At 38.6% G+C, this 17,029-nt stretch overlaps 1 protein-coding gene across 1 annotated transcript; it reads left to right on the top strand.

Annotated features, from left to right (window-relative positions):
• The first annotated feature begins 12,621 nt into the window (after nucleotides 1-12,621).
• On the top strand, nucleotides 12,622-16,794 carry LOC147861763 (Tetrapyrrole (Corrin/Porphyrin) Methylase). Its single transcript, XM_087322992.1, has 9 exons — nucleotides 12,622-12,911; nucleotides 14,295-14,362; nucleotides 14,491-14,587; nucleotides 15,234-15,362; nucleotides 15,466-15,574; nucleotides 15,658-15,802; nucleotides 16,032-16,074; nucleotides 16,179-16,352; nucleotides 16,502-16,794. Exons 1-9 carry the CDS (start codon nucleotides 12,654-12,656, stop codon nucleotides 16,592-16,594), a joined length of 1,116 nt encoding a protein of 371 aa, XP_087179118.1. The 5' UTR covers nucleotides 12,622-12,653; the 3' UTR covers nucleotides 16,595-16,794.
• The last annotated feature ends 235 nt before the right edge of the window (nucleotides 16,795-17,029 follow it).

Below are 17,029 nucleotides of genomic sequence, written 5' to 3'. Positions count from 1 at the left end.
AGGGCGCATAGAATTTGTCCAAATAGCTCGGCTAGGAAATCTATGAGAAAGAGAAGCACTTTTGTTGTATTGTTTACTTGCATTGCATATAGTTGTTTTGGGTTAGCACCATATGCAACCCTTCGGTCATGAGCCACATTTTAGTTTGAAGCCGGATATTTGATCTCATAATCCAAGCAAGTAACATGGGTTATATTGATTTGTCACATCGTCGGTTGTTTCAATTGTATACCTAACGAGTTTAAAACACCTCATGGACATTTATTTGAATCACACTCTTGTTGTGGGCTCTTGAAAGGATGAATATTATAGGGTATCATTATCATGGTAAGACGCTCTGAACACTCGCATTCAAAGCATCCAAGTTCACAAGCACGAGTCATGATAGTGGATACCAATAATCCCCCACCTATTTTCAACTAAATGAGTTTCATATGACTTAATATGATAGCTTATCAACAAGGTTAGAGACATAATAAGGTCTAATTCTAACATGTCATTTGCTCAATAAAAAATACATCGTAAACCCTTTCTACATTTGAATAGCACATCAATATGCAATGCAAAACTATCTTGCAGCACATAGATCGAGCTTGTGTTGGCACATATCATCGCATAGCAATTCTCCTAGGAGGATGAGAATATATGTCATTTTACTCAAAATTTGAAACAATATACAGACACATATCACTTAGTTAATCACCACCCATGTCTTTCTTGATACAATATATCATGATACAACACTTACCTCTACCACAAAGTAGAACCAAAAACAAGAGGCAAGTTGACCCAATGGAAGGTGATGAATAGAAGTTGTTCATCTAAAATCAACTTATTAGAAACCATTGAAATACAAGGACACACCATCACATAACGAGCTTGAATTATTGGAATTAGAAGTGAATACAACAAAGTTTGAGCAATGGTAACCCAAATGAATATTATTCGTATATCCACATATGAAGAGAGATGGAAACATGTTTCATGAACAATAGGCCGAAGTGTGGTGTTATGCATGGTCCAAAGTGGTGGCCAATTCAAGAAGGGTGGTGGGGTTTGTTTCAAAAAGTAGTGTAATATACTCCCGATATATTCCTGATATATAGCAAAGCATAGAAGGCCTACAATATTGTGGTGTCCCTAAAGAGTCCTAACCGGAACATGGTCCGAAGTGAGTCACGATGGACCCAAGAAGCCCCAAAACGAGTTGGGAAACAAGAGGTCACGATCAATGTTTGCACAAGCATAAGGAGTTCGAATCCAAGAAGGGAACCGGTCCCAACCACGGTTCCAGTCCTAGTTCCTAAGAAGGGGTTCCACCCTTGGGTTGGGACCACAAGTCCCAATTTGAGTTGGGACTTGGTAAATACCCAATCTCGGACCCTGCTACAAGAATAACAACGGCCAAGTGCCAAAGACCAGCCACAGGGGAGACCAAAAGAAACCTCTTGGCATAATGGCCACTTCCTTGGCCTATATAAGAAGAACCCTCTCCTCATTTTTGAGTATTCCCGAATTTAGAAACTCTCTCATCCCCCTCTCCTTAATGATAGTAGTTCTAAGGAGCTTGTAACTAATCTTCTTCTTAATCATGCTTAAGTTATATTAATGAAATCTCTCTTTTGGTTATTCTCTCTTCTCCCCACCGTGTTTTCGGTTCGTTTCGAGACCCCCATGTTTTAGGTTCGTCACAATACCAATTATGAGTATGAGAAGAAATACTTGCAAATGGTTTGACTTTATTATCACGGTGACATATTGAATGCCACATGCAATTGTCATTTGTCATATAAGTGATAAGTATTTATGATACAACCATTCCCACATATACAAGAGTCTCATGTGACAATGGTTACAATATCCACCACATCTTAAAATGCTAGATAGAAGTTTGAGGGTTGGGTCACATGGAGAAAGCGCCAAAGTCTTTGAATTTAATCATGTTACGGAAGGCGAAGGAAGGATATGAGTTTTCGTATGGAAATAGGTGAAAACAAATATCAACAAAAAGCATACTACCGGGTAAAAACATCTTAATGCTACTTCTTATGTTGGTGTTCTTCTTGAGAACCACCTCAATGTTCATATGTAGGCACATGTAGAAATGTGCCACCCTCTACCATTTGGTGGGATAGGCAATATTGTGCCTTCGATCACTCTCAGGCTACTTATGAGTAGATTAACTACAAATAGTAATCCTACTATGTGGCTTGTACACAAGATTAAATAAACACTAACTCATGTGAGACTTTATCACGACCCTCACGTTTGATATAAAAGGATCAAGGAAATAAATCACCAATACAACTCAAGTTCCATCAATCCATATTTAGAGTAATGAAAAGTTATCAAGTTGCGTACATTGGAGATGAAATCAAGTTGAGTACATACATACAAACATATATAAGAGAGAGAGAGAGAGAGAGAGAGAGAGAGAGAGAGAGAGAGAGAGAGAGAGAGAGAGAGAGAGTGTGTGTGTGTGTGTATTGAAGCCCATATGTATGTAGCTCAGTTGGTAACGTTGCCTAATGGAGACTAGGTGGTCATGGGTTCAACCCCTACATTCCACAGTGGCCTCTAGTGAATTAAGAGCATATGAAGTATATATAATAGAGAGGTGAGGAGATCGGGTTTCAAACCCACGACGCAATGCTTGTAATGTTAACAATTTACCACTAGGGTAAGGTACTTACGAGAAAAAAAAAAAAGTGTGTATTGAAGGTTGGGGTTAAAGATTATTCTAATTTATTAGTGAAGAGCCTTTATATAGATATATTGCACAATTGCATGATTGCCACATGTCATTCAACTTTAACAACTTACTCTTTCTCTAAGTTGCACCATATTGGAATGTACTATAATTTTACACATTTTAATTACATGCATTTCCTAAGGAATTACAGCCACATATATACCATTATCTAACATTCCCCTCTAAAATGTATGATAATGAATGTCCATGTTGTTATTACTCACCAAATGGTTATAAATTGAATATTGACACGAGGCTTTCAATTTTTTCACAAGCTAATGCCTTGGCGAAAAATATTTGCAATGTTCCTTTGAGTTGTATCATAAACATGACTTATCTCTCCTACTTGTATTCTTTCACTAATGAAACTCTTCTCTGTGGAGTAAAAACATGGGGACTAAGTCTTACCAAGGCAAATAACTAGAAAGACTTAGAGAGACCTTTAGTCTAAATGAATGCATGTATGATAAGGTTTAAAGCATTGGTGTCCCATGATATAATTAGGGCATAGGTGAGAGCAACCCCTATAATCATTGAGGTGTTATTCTAATCAATGACTTGTATCTAACAACTTTTGGAGGTCCCTAATCAAGGTTGACACCTTATGTCATCAAAATAACTTGTTGAACATGGAAACATTCATTGTTGTTGAAATGCAACAATGGTTTGAGTCACATGGCATAATTGTAAATGCACTACCCTCATTCCAATACAATTTGCATTGTTCCCATCTAAACATGAACAAAGTTGAAAAGAATAGTGTGATCCAAAGTGGTAATATTAACTTGGAAACCAAGATGACATGGATCAGCCCCAAAAGATCACTTGGTAAGAAGATGACCCACTATAAGACACTTTTTACACACATCAAAGGATGGACTCATCATCATGCCATCTTATATAAACAAACATCTATTCTATGCGTTGTGTAGTGTGATAGGGCAGATGCAAACTTCATCACATAAATTAGAGATTGAGTTAAGAAAATATGGCACATGAATACCTCTAAAAAAAGAATTTGCCAATTTTGTCATTAGGGAGTGGATTACAAAGAACATTATGATTGTCACCATAGTGTTTTTTATGAAATGGAGATACCATTTGTTATACGTTTTAAGGTTTAGGGTAGAGGATGAGGATGAATGGTACTGGTGTAATAGTGAAAATGATGGAGAGTATAATGGTGAGAGAGATAATGAAGAACAAGACAAGCATTGAGGGGTGGGGGGTGGAGCCTAGAATGTCTCCACCCCCCTCCCAAGGGGGTTCAATGTAAGGGGGGGGGGGGGGGAAGAAAGAAAGAAAGATGTATTAACGTCTTCTAAGGCCAAATTTGGCCCATGAGACAATTGGTTTACAACAATAGAGTATTTATCCAGTCATCATAACTAAAATAAAATTAAGTAAAAAAATAGAACTTAAACTAAAAGAGTTCTAGTAGTGTACAATATGTAGTATACTCGAAAGTGACTATACACTAAGCCTAATTTTATTTCCACCCAAGCCTCTCGAAAAGAAGTGGGGGGTCAAAGGGTCTTGATGTGGGTTCCAATGTAGAGAGTGCCCTCGCCATGGCTTCTAGGCGGTGTGGCTCACGTTCCCTTATTTTCAATATTGCTTCCACATCACGTCGAGTTGCTTTGAAACCCGGCACCCGAGGACGTCTAGTTCTTCTCTGGTTTTCTGCCTCATCAATGGAAAGGCCGAGTGGTGCAAGTGTGTCGGCATTTGTTGTCTCCTCAGGTTCCTGAAAAACTGCATTTGTTACATGTTCGTGATCATTAGCAACATTATTGTCAACATTTTGTAATTTATTCTCTCTGTGTTGTTTTAGCTCTAGAATGTATTTGCCTAATTTCTTTATATCTAGAGTATCTAATAGTTTGGGGAGGGTGGGAGACGGACCAAGTATGTCTTGGTATTTTGCCCTTATCTCGGCATAGGTTGGACACTTGCATGTAAAGTGGTACTCATCCTCTATCTCTATGTGACATAACCTACATATCCTTTCCTCCCTAGGGACTCCACTAGTACGGCCATTTTCAATCTCAAGTTGGTGAGATGATATTCGAAGTTGTCCAATGGCAACCCTTAGTGCATGTGGTAAGAATACATCTAGATATTTTGGCCGCGTGATAAAACCTAACTCAGAGAAGTGCATGAAGTGTTTCTTATAGTACGACATTTTAGATGGGAGTGGCTCTAGTGGGGTGATCCATTTACACCGAGTGTAAATTTGCCATATTTCTTGGCGTATTACTTTATTGTGGTTCTCATGAGAGATTAAGGTGTTATCACTCGTGTGGTTGTACCTAAGGGGAGGTAGGTTATTAATGTCTAGACCATTCGCAAGAAGCCAACTCACCATCATGCCATACCATGAGCTAGTAGAGCCGGACTCATAAAATGATCGAGAGGCCTTAAAGGCTTGATGAGATATTCTATCATGTGGTTGGCTATGTATCCTATCAATGAAGACTACAAGTTGAAAAAGTGCCTCTACTAGCATTGGGGGTAACGTGAACTCGGCCCTAATAATGTCATGTGGTACAGTCGATTTGCTTCGGAGTTGGCGTGATAGCATCATCACCAATGGTCTCTCTAATTGCGTCCACATGAAGGATGGTAATCCTAGAGCCCAAACCGCTGATGCATACATGAGGGAGGGGGTCACTAATGAGTCAAAGATCCACCCTTTAGTCCGTGGCTCTTGAAAGTGTGCTTGGTGGCATTGTCTCTCTAGGAGTGAGAGGGATGCATGTCCTCTCGTGAGTCTATCCTTCGCTGCCTGTGTCATCGAAAATTTACCTGAGCGGGCACTAAAAGTGACTCCGAGATAGACGTACGATCCAACCACCTCGACTGGGCTATGGGAGATAGTTAGGTGACACTTAGCTCTAACTTGGGCCGATGTGTGGAAGATAAGGACTTTCGTTTTCCCTAGATTCACTACCAATCCTCGTTGTACACAAAAGTCATCTAAGGCATTAAGGTGCCTCTGTAGGTCGTGTTCGGATTCAGAGAGCAAAACTATGTCATCCGCATAGAGCAAGATACGAACCTATGTATCCCCAAGGACCACTCCGGTGCCTCCCTCACGAGCAATAAAATCTGTGATCTCATCAATGTAGATCCCAAAAAGCGTCGGTGATAGGGGGCAACCTTGTTTTACACCAATAGTGCTAGTGAAAGGATTGGATAGGCCACCTGGGCATCGGACACACCCGAACACTTGTTCATATAGTGCGTAGATGGCCCATACCATATCATCTGGTATCCTCAAGCTTTTAAGTCTATCAAACAACCGCTCTCTAGGGACTGTGTCAAAGGCTTTGCGGAAGTCCACAAAACAACAATATAATTTCTTCTTGCGAGCCTTAGTTTGGTCAATTAGGCATCTAAGTGTGAAGATATGATCAATAGTGGAGAAGGCTCGTCTAAAGCCAGCTTGTTCAGGTGCACGAAGGTTTAGGGTCTCCATGTAGTCGCTAAGCTCTGCTTCCATTACTGCACCATATAACTTAGCAAGGGTATGGCCTATCATAATGGTCCTATATGTATTTGGGTCCATGGGGTCCCCCCCTTTATGTATGGGGGCCATTGTATTCATAGTCCATTGTGGTGGAAAACCCTCCGCAAGGGCACGATTGAAGATTAGAGTTAGCAAGGGAGCTAGGCACTCTCTCGCATATATAATGTGTTCTGCTCGCAATCCTGTGTGGTCCATGGACTTCCTATGTTGTAATTTCTTTATGATCTTCATGACCCTAGAGGTCGTGAAAAGTGTCCCCGTGGTAGGCCGGGGTGTGGAAGGCATTGGAAAGGGTGGTTGGTTTGGGATTTGGTAAAGTCTCTCTGTATATGTGTGCCAAGTTTCGGGATCTTCGATGGGTGTTTGTGGTCTTGGCTCCCGTAGTCTCTTCCATGCCGTGGCGCAATCGCTACTCATGAGCATATGGTAGAGTACCCAGTATTGGGATGCCTCCCACGCTCGTCTCTTACGACGTGTCATCTTACACATTTCTTTGCGAGCTTGTATGGAGGTAATACTACCATTGAGTTGTGATACTGTAAGTTGTCTATGTAGGTCCCTACAATCCTCGTCATACCATTTATTTTGTGGCATTGATCCTGATCTACCTTGATTTGAGTGTTTTGTATATGGGAAACTGCTAGCTGCTGCGGAGTGAAGGATGTGTGTGAGTTTTGTACTAAGGCTTTCTAACGGTAGGGAGGGATCAATGGAGGGGAGATGGGCATGAACATGTTGAGAGTATATGTCAGAGAGCTCATGTGTGAAATGTATTGTGGTGTGATGGCATGGTTGACTAGACTTGGTGACCTTAGAGATATCACATTTTAGCTCGAAGTATAAGAAACTATGGTCTACGCCAATAGGGCATGGGGCCACTCGGAAGGAGTTAATCATGTGGGTAGCTTCAGGGCGCCCTATTAGATAGTCAACTGTGCTTTCCCCTCCTCCATGTGGGAAACATGTGAGCTCTTCCGAGCCCGGCCACTTAGCTAAACCATTATATATGACCATCTGGTGCCGATTGCCAAGTTCGAGCAGATGATGGCCAAAGCTCGTGGCGTCCGCACCTTGATCCTTTGATCTACGTGTGGTGCCTATGTCTAAAGGATCAACATTTACCATTTCTAGGTTTCTATTCATCTAAAATACTGTGCATTGTCGGGATTGGGTTCTCACATTGAAGTCTCCTACAAGAAATACTTCTCCTTGGGAAGAATATCGGATTATGTCATCCGATAGGGGTTCGTATGGAGAAGGCCCATGTGGCATTCCTTCATCGACTAATCTCGTCAAGCCACTAATATTATAACGGGATCCTTTTGGGGAAAAGTAACAAATGGCGAAAAATACTGCATGGTCTTTGCTTGTGGAGACTTTCACCCACATAAAATGAGCTTCTGGGTCTATCTTCATTATTTCTATCCTATTATGTAGCTCTCTACGAAATAGTATCGCGACACCTCCAGATCCCCTAGTAGTGTGTCGACGTGAATGTTCATTCTATTCATTCTAGGCTCCACCCCCCTCCCAAGGGGGTTCAACGTGAGAGAGAGAGAGAGAGAGAGAGAGAGAGAGAGAGAGAGAGAGAGAGAGAGAGAGAGAGAGAGAGAGAGAGAGAGAGAGAATGTTCATTCTATTCATTCATTCCCCATAAGGGGTTAAATAGGTACAAAGGGGTAGATACACAAGGGTGCAAGCCCCCTTGGCATTCACACCTAGTCACTCACTCACACCTCTTTGTATCAACCACACTCACACTTATCAATCACCCGTACATCTCGTATGGTAACACAATATGGCACGCCCGTGGGAGAGTGCCTTGCACGTCGATCCCACATGCCTTGATCATAATCTTTCTTCGACCAGAATTTCCATCGGTCGTCTCAACGATCGACTCCTTCGATCAGAGCGCTTGACTCGAACATCTCCTTCAGTCAGCGACTTCATCGACACGAACATTCCCGTTCTGTCGGTTCACGAACTTCATCATGGGTCCAAAAGCACGTTGTGTGTATGTGTGTTCTTCCTTTAATTTTGTGTGAGTTGTCGTGGTCGATCACATCCATTTCTTTTAGGTTCATGCGTTTTCGAAATTCCGTAAGTGCCCTTTGAGTTTTTAAAATTCTATTATATACCCTCGAGGTTTTAAATTTTCATTTAGTACCCTCAAGGTTTCAATATTTGTTACATGCCCCCCCCCTTTTTTTTCTTTTTCCCTCTCATTTTGTCTTTTCTTCTAATTTTTCTTCTTCCCTTCTCTCTTTCTCTCTTTCTCTCCTTCATCTCCGTTTTCTGTTTCTACTTCCCTTATGTCTTTCTTTTCTTCGTCTTCTTTTCTTTTGAGGCTTCTATCTTCCACTCCTTCCTCTTCCTGTATGTTTGTGTCAGTTTCTGCTTCTACTCGTTGTCGTTGGTCCCTCGTCCAGTGGGTTATTCGGCCTTCGCCGTTGTTTTAGGATTTCCGGCCATTCCGACAACCATGCATGTTCTGCCGCCGCTATCTGGTTGCGACCCTAACATTGTAACGATAATCTTCATGTATCCCGAGTCTTTAAGAGTGTAAGAGTTACAAAATAATGAGAGCTTCCATTAGAGCTTTGAACAGTGTCTACGTTTCCATCTATTTCTTCTGTCATATTCTTTCAGTGTTGTTGTGCACGTAGCCCACAGGTCCTCACATACTTCCGCGTACATATTGAACACCATATCCAACAACTGGTATCAAAGAGACTTGTTGTTCAACGACAACAAAATAGCAGAGAAAGCAAAAAGAAAAGACAAGGTCAATAAAAATCTCATTTTCAAAGAGAACATGGCTTCAACATCCAGTATAGGAATTGAAATCTGAAAGTTCGATGACAAAAACTTTGCCTTGTGGAAGGAGATGATGCGGGATGTGTTGATCATCAGAAGACAGGTCAAAGCCATTCGACACAGTGAAAAACCTACTTCGATGATAGCCGAAGAGTGGAGATCCATAAACGGATTCACATGCTCTGTCATAGACATATGCCACAAAGGAAGGTAGGGATTGAACCCAAGACCTCATGGTCTCTATTGGGCAAACCCTACCATTTGAGCTACATATGCATCCTTATATTTAATTCAACTTCATATAGTGTAGATTGAACATTAGAAGTTCCTAGCTTACATGCATTCTCATTCTCTAGCTTGCATGCATCCTCATGCGTACTCTATTGCATGCATCCTCATGCATTGTATTTCTAGCTGGCTTACATAGCCCTACCCTCTTGTATAAATACTCATGTGCACCTTGATTCTAATCAAGGTGAACAACACAAGTTACAGATTCTATAAGTTGAGTTCTTGTTCTTTTCCTCTCTCTTGTTCTCTAGTCTTATCTTCGTTCTACTCTATTATACTTGTCCGTGACACGCTCCACCATCTGAATGCATCTGGCCAAAAACGTCTACTTCAGCATGGCCAAGGAGACGAAAGCATTCTCGTTATGGGAGAAGCTACAGGATGTGTATGAAAAGAAGTCCTCATCTTTGAAATTGATATTGATCAAACAACAGTTCAACATGAAGATGAGAGAACACATCAATCTAGTATTCTCGTTTTATACCATATTGTCTCCTTGATCTTCATATTTGTCTTCATGCTCTCCAACTAACATTAGCTTCTTATGTTCATAGTCTTGTCACTCACAACTTCTAGAGTTCCTAGCCTCGTCACTTCCGGTTCCACTTATTGGTCGTAGCCTCGTCATCCATGCTCCGTCGTAGTTCATGGTTGGTGTGTTTGTGACAATTTGAATCCCTTGAAAGGGACCAAGTAGGTTATAAGTATTTATACAAGTTCCGAGATTGAATATCTCTAGAATATACTCGAGAAATATGTCTAGAATATTCCTGTCTAGAAAATACAATACAATATCTCTAGAATATACTAACGACTAGAATATTCTGATTTTGAAATGTACTATACGCTAGACTGGTTTTTTACCCCTAACTGGTGGAGATACAAATGCATGCTCATATCAAAATGGTCGAGTATGACATCTTGTTGATATGAGGTTGTAGGTTCAATCCTAACCAACTACGTATTTGATGTCACTGTGTCGTGATAAATAGCAATGGGCTCGGTTACGGCTCAAGCCTAACCAAACCCTTAAATCATGGCTTAACAATTTATAGGTTAAAAAATACACCTAAAAATTCTCTATAGGCTCTAACTTTTAATTTTAAACCATAGTTTTAACTTATTAAAATTTATATGCATTATATGTAGAGTCTCCTTTTCATTTATGATATCAAATATGATAAGTATGATGATCAAATTTATAATAAGTATGATTATCAAATTTAAAATAAGTTTGATGACAAATTTTATGATAAGTATAATGAACAAATTTAAGATGATTTTCTCACACAAATCTATAATAAATATGATGATCAATATCAATTAAGAATGGTTTGGTTTGGTTCTAAATTTTCTGTAAACGGTTTGGTTTCTTCTATTTAAAAATGGATTGGTTTAAACGGTTCGGCTCTAAATGGTTTGGTTTAAATGGCTTCATGAATGTTAAATAGTTTGGTTCGGTTTTTATTAGGAATAAATGATTTGGTTTGGTTTCAAGACCAAGAAACCAAACCAAACCGAAACCGAACAGGGCCCATTGCTAGTGACATATAAATCCCATTATCTCTTGCCATTGTAGGTGCTTCCCTCAGTTTAGAGACCTCTCAATTTTGAATTGGCCTATGTTAGAGATATTTTAAAGACAAAAATTACAATATATTTAGCTTGAGAATTTTATATGTACAAATAACAAGATTCTAAATTAGTCTTTGTTTATGTTACTAACTTTTTTTACTTAATAACATTTATTTTGGTCAACGACGAGACAACACTTAAGATGCAATCTCTTGTTTGGTCTTATTTTGGCATATGACATAAATAATGGAGCAGTTCACTTCTCTATTTGCAATCGCATTAACCAATAAAGCATGTTTACCTAAACCCTACGTCTTGTGACATCCGACAAATGATGACATCTGCAAAGTAATTTTGAAAGGTCTAAAATGATCCAGTATGCAGTTTCTACAAGTGATGTCTATCATTGTTAAAGTGCAGTGCTTTACGTACTATCTAATGATAAGTTATTTTGAGATACCTAAAGCAAATTTTGTAAATTACCTACACAAGTAGTGTAAGGTACTTTTGAAAATAAAACTATGATAGAGATTGAGAGCAATCAACAAAGAAAACACAATGCACACATTTAGATTTGATATAGTACAAACATGATTTGATGCTTATAAGTTATGACATTTAGGTTTATCAACCTTCATGGCTTGATATGCATACATTCTCGTAATCCTTTCAATGTCTTATTAGAGTTGTAGGGTTTTCACGCAAGCATGTGAGGTACATGATTTGATGAGGACCATGGATTATAGTAATAGAATTATCCTCTAATTTTGAAATCCAATAATGATGAGGTTTGGTGGTTGTAAAATAGACAACAATGAACCTAATTAGGGGTTCTAAAGAATGAGACTTGTTCCAAAGTTGAATGGGCTCCAACATATTCTAACGATGGGAATTCACCTCCAGTTGAAAGCCTCCTTAACTAGTGAAACTTTATCACATCAACATTGTTTCAAAGGATGATCTAAAACCAGCCTCAAACACTCAAACCCGACATGCTTGTAAATCAATCAAATAAACCCCTTCATCTCAGATCTCTTGGGGGTTTATATGAAAGCCTACCCCAAACATTCACGCCCTTTAACCAAATAGAAATATCCACCTTAACTCTACAAGATGTATATCGGAAGCCTACCTTTAACATTTCATCTAAACATCTAGGCACAGTTCGTTACAACAAAGAACAATGAAATGCTACTATGTGACCACCCCCCCGATAAACTGAAGCGCTTTACCATCAAAGGAAACTCTGAAATACCTCAACTTTCTTCTTTATTTCTTCAAACACCCTCGAATGTTCGTTATTTGCCCAAATGCTCTCGGTCAGGGACTTCTTGTGAGCATCGGTGTCCCTAACGGTTCCTCTCCTATCGGCTACAACCCATCATCATCTCACCTCGTTGTGTGTAGTCTGTAGATTGTAGATGTTGATGCCCAAGAGGTATCTTCATATGAAGTTGTCTTGGCAGAGGCAGAGGCAGAGGCAGGTGGGTTTTTGGTGGTTAGGGGGGTATCTGGGGAATAAAGGAAAACCCACCATTAGTAGTGTATTGTGTGTGGTGGTATAATGTATTTTGTTGGAGGTTTTTGGTGGGAGGGTATTTGGGGAATAATGGAAAACCCATCATTAGAATTTAGTAGTGTACATATATTCTGTGATCATTTCAAAACTGAGCTTCAAATCTTCCAATGGCGAGAATGCTCTTCTTCACCAGAGCTTCCATGGCTTCTCTTCTCCCTCACACCCTCGCTGTGAAGTCCTTTTCTGCCTGGAACCCATCCACCCGCTTCAGCTTCCCTCCGCGCATTTCTTCTCCTCTCCGCAGAGAATGGCGCGAGTTTTCAACAACCCTCTTTACTGATTTTGCTTCCGATGGTGCAATAACCGAGCCTCACTGCGAAGAAACTTCTTGCATCGATGAGAAGGACATGGATTCTTCTGAAAAAGTAAGGATTTTCGGAAAATTCGCCCATATGGTTAATACTTCAAATCTCTGGCTTAAGCGAAGGTTATCTTATCTTCTACAAATGTAAATCTTTTGAGAAAACGTATTGAATCGAAGATATGGCAGTAAATACATGTTAATAGTTTAGGTATAATCTGGCCTACGAGAAATATGGTTATAAATTGGATTTAAAATAAGTTATGAGAATAAATTGAGTTTAGTAAGATATGGCTATACTTTGGCGTAAAAAAAAAAAACGGTTGTAAATTGGGTTAAAAATAACATATGGTGATGGTTTGGATTAAAATAACAGATATTTATAATTTGGTGTAGAAGGAGATATGATGATGGTTCTGCTAAAGAAGATGTGGTGATAATTTGTCTTAAAAGAAGACATGATGAAAATTTAAAAATAAAAAAAGCTATGGTGATAATTTGGCCTAGAGTAAGATAGGGTTATGATTATAATATGGTTTTAAAGAAGATGCAGAAACGATTTGGTATTAAAAAAAATGGACGTGTGGACAAGCTAGCATATGAATTTACACATATGGTTATAATGGAGCTTTAAAGAAGATCAATATGTAGCTAAGGTAGCATGGTAAGCCTTTCAGATTCTCCATATAATTTCTTTCTGGCTTTAAAGAAGATAGACATTTAGATGATTTGCTGATAGGGCAAATGAAATTGTTACGTTCTTTTTAGCTTACAAGAAAGACATTATATTTTCTGCAAATCTAGACCTTTGAAATTCACCAGAGGTAAAACTGAAGAATGTAGTGGAGCAGATGAATATTTCTGACATCCATTTTTCTTTGGGGGTCTGTGATTGCTCATATATAATGCTAATGATAATAGAGTTCTGGTGAATGTCTGTTAGTAAGTCCTAGGCTTATAAATGTTGAAGAGTGTGCCATATTGTGACTAGGAACATAAAGCCGGATAATGCTGATTAGAATTGAGTTTCAATATAGATTTAACTACAAAGATATGTAGATGATTTATTGGTCGTGTAAGAAAAATCTTCAACTTTTAAGAATGTAGTGAGGACCTATCAACTTTTACTCATAGGTATACAAGAATGTGGCTTAATGTGATAGACATATAATACTAATTGCAATGAGTATTCGTGGAGATTTGTTAATCAATTGGAGCCTCGTGTAGGAAAGGATTTATTAGGAAGTCCTAGGAGAGACACGATGCTTGTCACTATGAGTTTTGGTCCAGATTTATTAATGGCTCAGAGTCTCTTGTTATGAAACGGCTCTATTAGGAAGTTTTCCACGTAACTTTTTATTTCAATATGCATCAGTTTTCATGTTGTGTACTGTTTTTGAGATTTCAAGTTCTAATTTTATACTTTCTTCTGGATTTTTTTGTTTAGGGTGAATTGGAAAGTGGACTCTACCTTGTTGCAACTCCTATTGGCAATTTGGAGGACATAACGTTAAGGTACGTGCATTGCATCTCTTAAAACTCATAAAAGTGATATTTTTCAGTCTTTGTACATAATGGTAAATTTTAATGTGTAAAGTCATGTGTACTAATAGCACTCAAAACTTTTTCAATCTCATTTTCAGGGCATTACGAGTGCTAAAGTCAGCAGACTTGATTTTAACTGAAGATACGAGGCACTCTGCAAAACTCTTACAACATTATGGCATCCGCACACCCAGTGTGGGTTACCAATCTTGCACACAATAGTAGGGTAAATGCTTGACTATTGATCATTTGTACCAAATATGGCATGCATTAAGAATCCTCCAGACCATCATTTAAGTATGTTAAGATAGAATTTTAGAAAGTCGTAAGAATGTTGGGTCTTAACTATTGTTAGAAAGGATCTTCTAGTGTTCAACCTTTCTAATCAAGCATAAATGTTGGGCTTTATTAGTGTTAGATTAAAAGTCTTTTCTAATGAAGCATATTCATGTAATAAGGCTTGTTCTTTTTTAGGATTAAAAATGCATGACTAGTTTTGGAACTTCCTAAGGAAGCGTGTCATCTGTAAATGATGAGTCACCACTAGTGTTAGGCCTTATTAAATTCTGATAAAACACACCTCCATATAAAACTGTAGGGTGTTCAACATTTATTATCAAGCACATCATGTAGTCAAGCTATCACAACTACAACTAACTTTCAAAACACGCACATTATACAAAATTGTCAGGCCTTTATTGGCACTAAACCTTTATAATCAAACACATGATGTAGTCAAGCTATCATCATGACTATTAATGACAACAAACTTTATAATCAAGCACATTATTTGCAAAGACATTGCGTCTTAAAGATATTTCTGATCAAGCACATCATGCAGTCGAGCTACCACAAATACAATGAGGCAAGACGATCTAGCTTTGTTTTAGAAAGACTTCGACATGGTGGAGCTTTGGCACTCATTAGCGATGCTGGCATGCCGGGTATCAGTGATCCTGGTGCTGACCTAGTAATGCATTTTTATTTATTAGAAAACCTACTTTTTGTAAAAATAATATGCATAAAACCATTTAAACCTTCTTTTTTTGTGGTTATCATCTGCTCTACCACAGGTGATGGCATGTGTGGATGCAAATATTCGTGTTTTCCCAATTCCAGGACCATGTGCAGTTATTACAGCTCTTGTGGCAGCTGGACTACCCACAAATGAGTTTTCTTTTGGTTTGTTCTTTACTCCTTGATGTTAGGCAATTTATATCCTCATCCCATTAAAAAAACTCCTAATGAAATGTTAGATATTTCAGTTGGTTTTTTGTCTGCACAAGGAAGTCAGAGGAGAAATCGGTTGGTTGTCGCGGCCAATGAGTCATCTACTCAAGTGCTTTATGTGCCGCCCCATAAACTATGTCGAGTTTTAGAGGATTGTATTGCTGTATTTGGTGGGTCAAGGTAACAGCTAAAATCAGCAATACAGCCCTAACTTTTTGCATTTTTACCAAGCTATCCTTTGTTTACAAAAATCAAAAGAATACCCCTTAGCTTTCTACTATTACAAGAATACCCCCCCCCCCCCCCCCTTTCAGTTAGGATTAATCAGAGTCTTTATCGTCTTAGGTGGGGAGAAAAGGGAATGATTTGGATTTAGTTGATTTCTTGAAATTAGTTTGAATGATGACAGGCGCTGTGTAGTTGCAAGGGAGATGACCAAAATACATGAAGAGGTATATCAACAAACTTTTTTAGGAAGCTGTGATTGGTATCGGAAACTTTTGTATATATGCAGCATTCTTGCAATTTTTCCTAATTAGAGTCTTTGGTTTTTTAGTTTTGGCGTGGCACATTGCAAGAGGCAAACACAGAGTTCTCTAGCCGTAATCCTCGTGGAGAAATAACATTAGTTATACAAGGACAAGAGAAATCGAACTTGGAAAGACCATCAGATGAAGACATTCAGCTTGAACTTCAGAAGGCATTGGACAATAATATAACCATCTCAGAGGTATTTTATTATATTAAAAGACACTAAACTCCTTTTCTTCTTGCTTTTGCTTTCACCTTATAGAATTGTGCAAATATGTTATTTGGTAAGATGATTTTGCTTTCTATTTCCTTATCTTATGTACGGAACATTGGAATATATCAATGCAGGCGGCTAAATTAGTGGCACAAAAGATATCGGTGAAGAAGAGCAAAGTCTATGATTTGGCATTGAAGTTGTCTAGCAAAAATATAATGCAATAGAGACTAGAGTCTTGGAATTCTCTTCAATGTTTGTGCAAAAGCTAGGGTGCTTTGACATTTAGCAATGCACGAACAACAAAAAAACCCATTGGAATAGATGTATAGCTAGGTGTATATGGTGTGCATAAGTGGAGGGATGGATTGAAATTACATAATAGATCATGATATACCCCCATGTTAACACATTTTCACTTATTTTTTTCTTCTAGACTAGAATCTTTCCTTATTTCTAATGTAACACTTCAACATCCTTTTAGTAAAGTTTCTTTAGACAAAGAAAGTAGACGATAAGTACTTGCCCTTTTATTATCTTTTTCAGTGACGTAAAAATGTAGTAAATCTTTGTGGATAAAGTGAACGCTCTAATATGTATCGAATATAAGGGAAAAGGGATGAGATGTATCAATTAAAAAAATTATAATTGTTATTGATTAT

This window comes from Azolla caroliniana, unplaced genomic scaffold (assembly GCF_043228905.1).
Source record: "Azolla caroliniana isolate FFs.n. ecotype wild unplaced genomic scaffold, voAzoCaro1.0.p SCAF_7, whole genome shotgun sequence".
Taxonomy (NCBI): Eukaryota; Viridiplantae; Streptophyta; class Polypodiopsida; order Salviniales; family Salviniaceae; genus Azolla; species Azolla caroliniana.
The sequence above is the reverse complement of the archived record's forward strand: the minus strand, read 5'-3'. Positions and strand labels throughout refer to the sequence as shown.

Coding starts and splice junctions, on each gene's coding strand:
- LOC147861763 (XM_087322992.1), top strand. CDS start 12,654: ATGGCGAGAATGCTCTTCTTCACCAGAGCTTCCATGGCTTCTCTTCTC. Junction 14,588..15,233: donor ATGGCATCCGCACACCCAGT/GTGGGTTACCAA, acceptor CACATCATGCAG/TCGAGCTACCACAAATACAA. Junction 15,803..16,031: donor GCTGTATTTGGTGGGTCAAG/GTAACAGCTAAA, acceptor GAATGATGACAG/GCGCTGTGTAGTTGCAAGGG.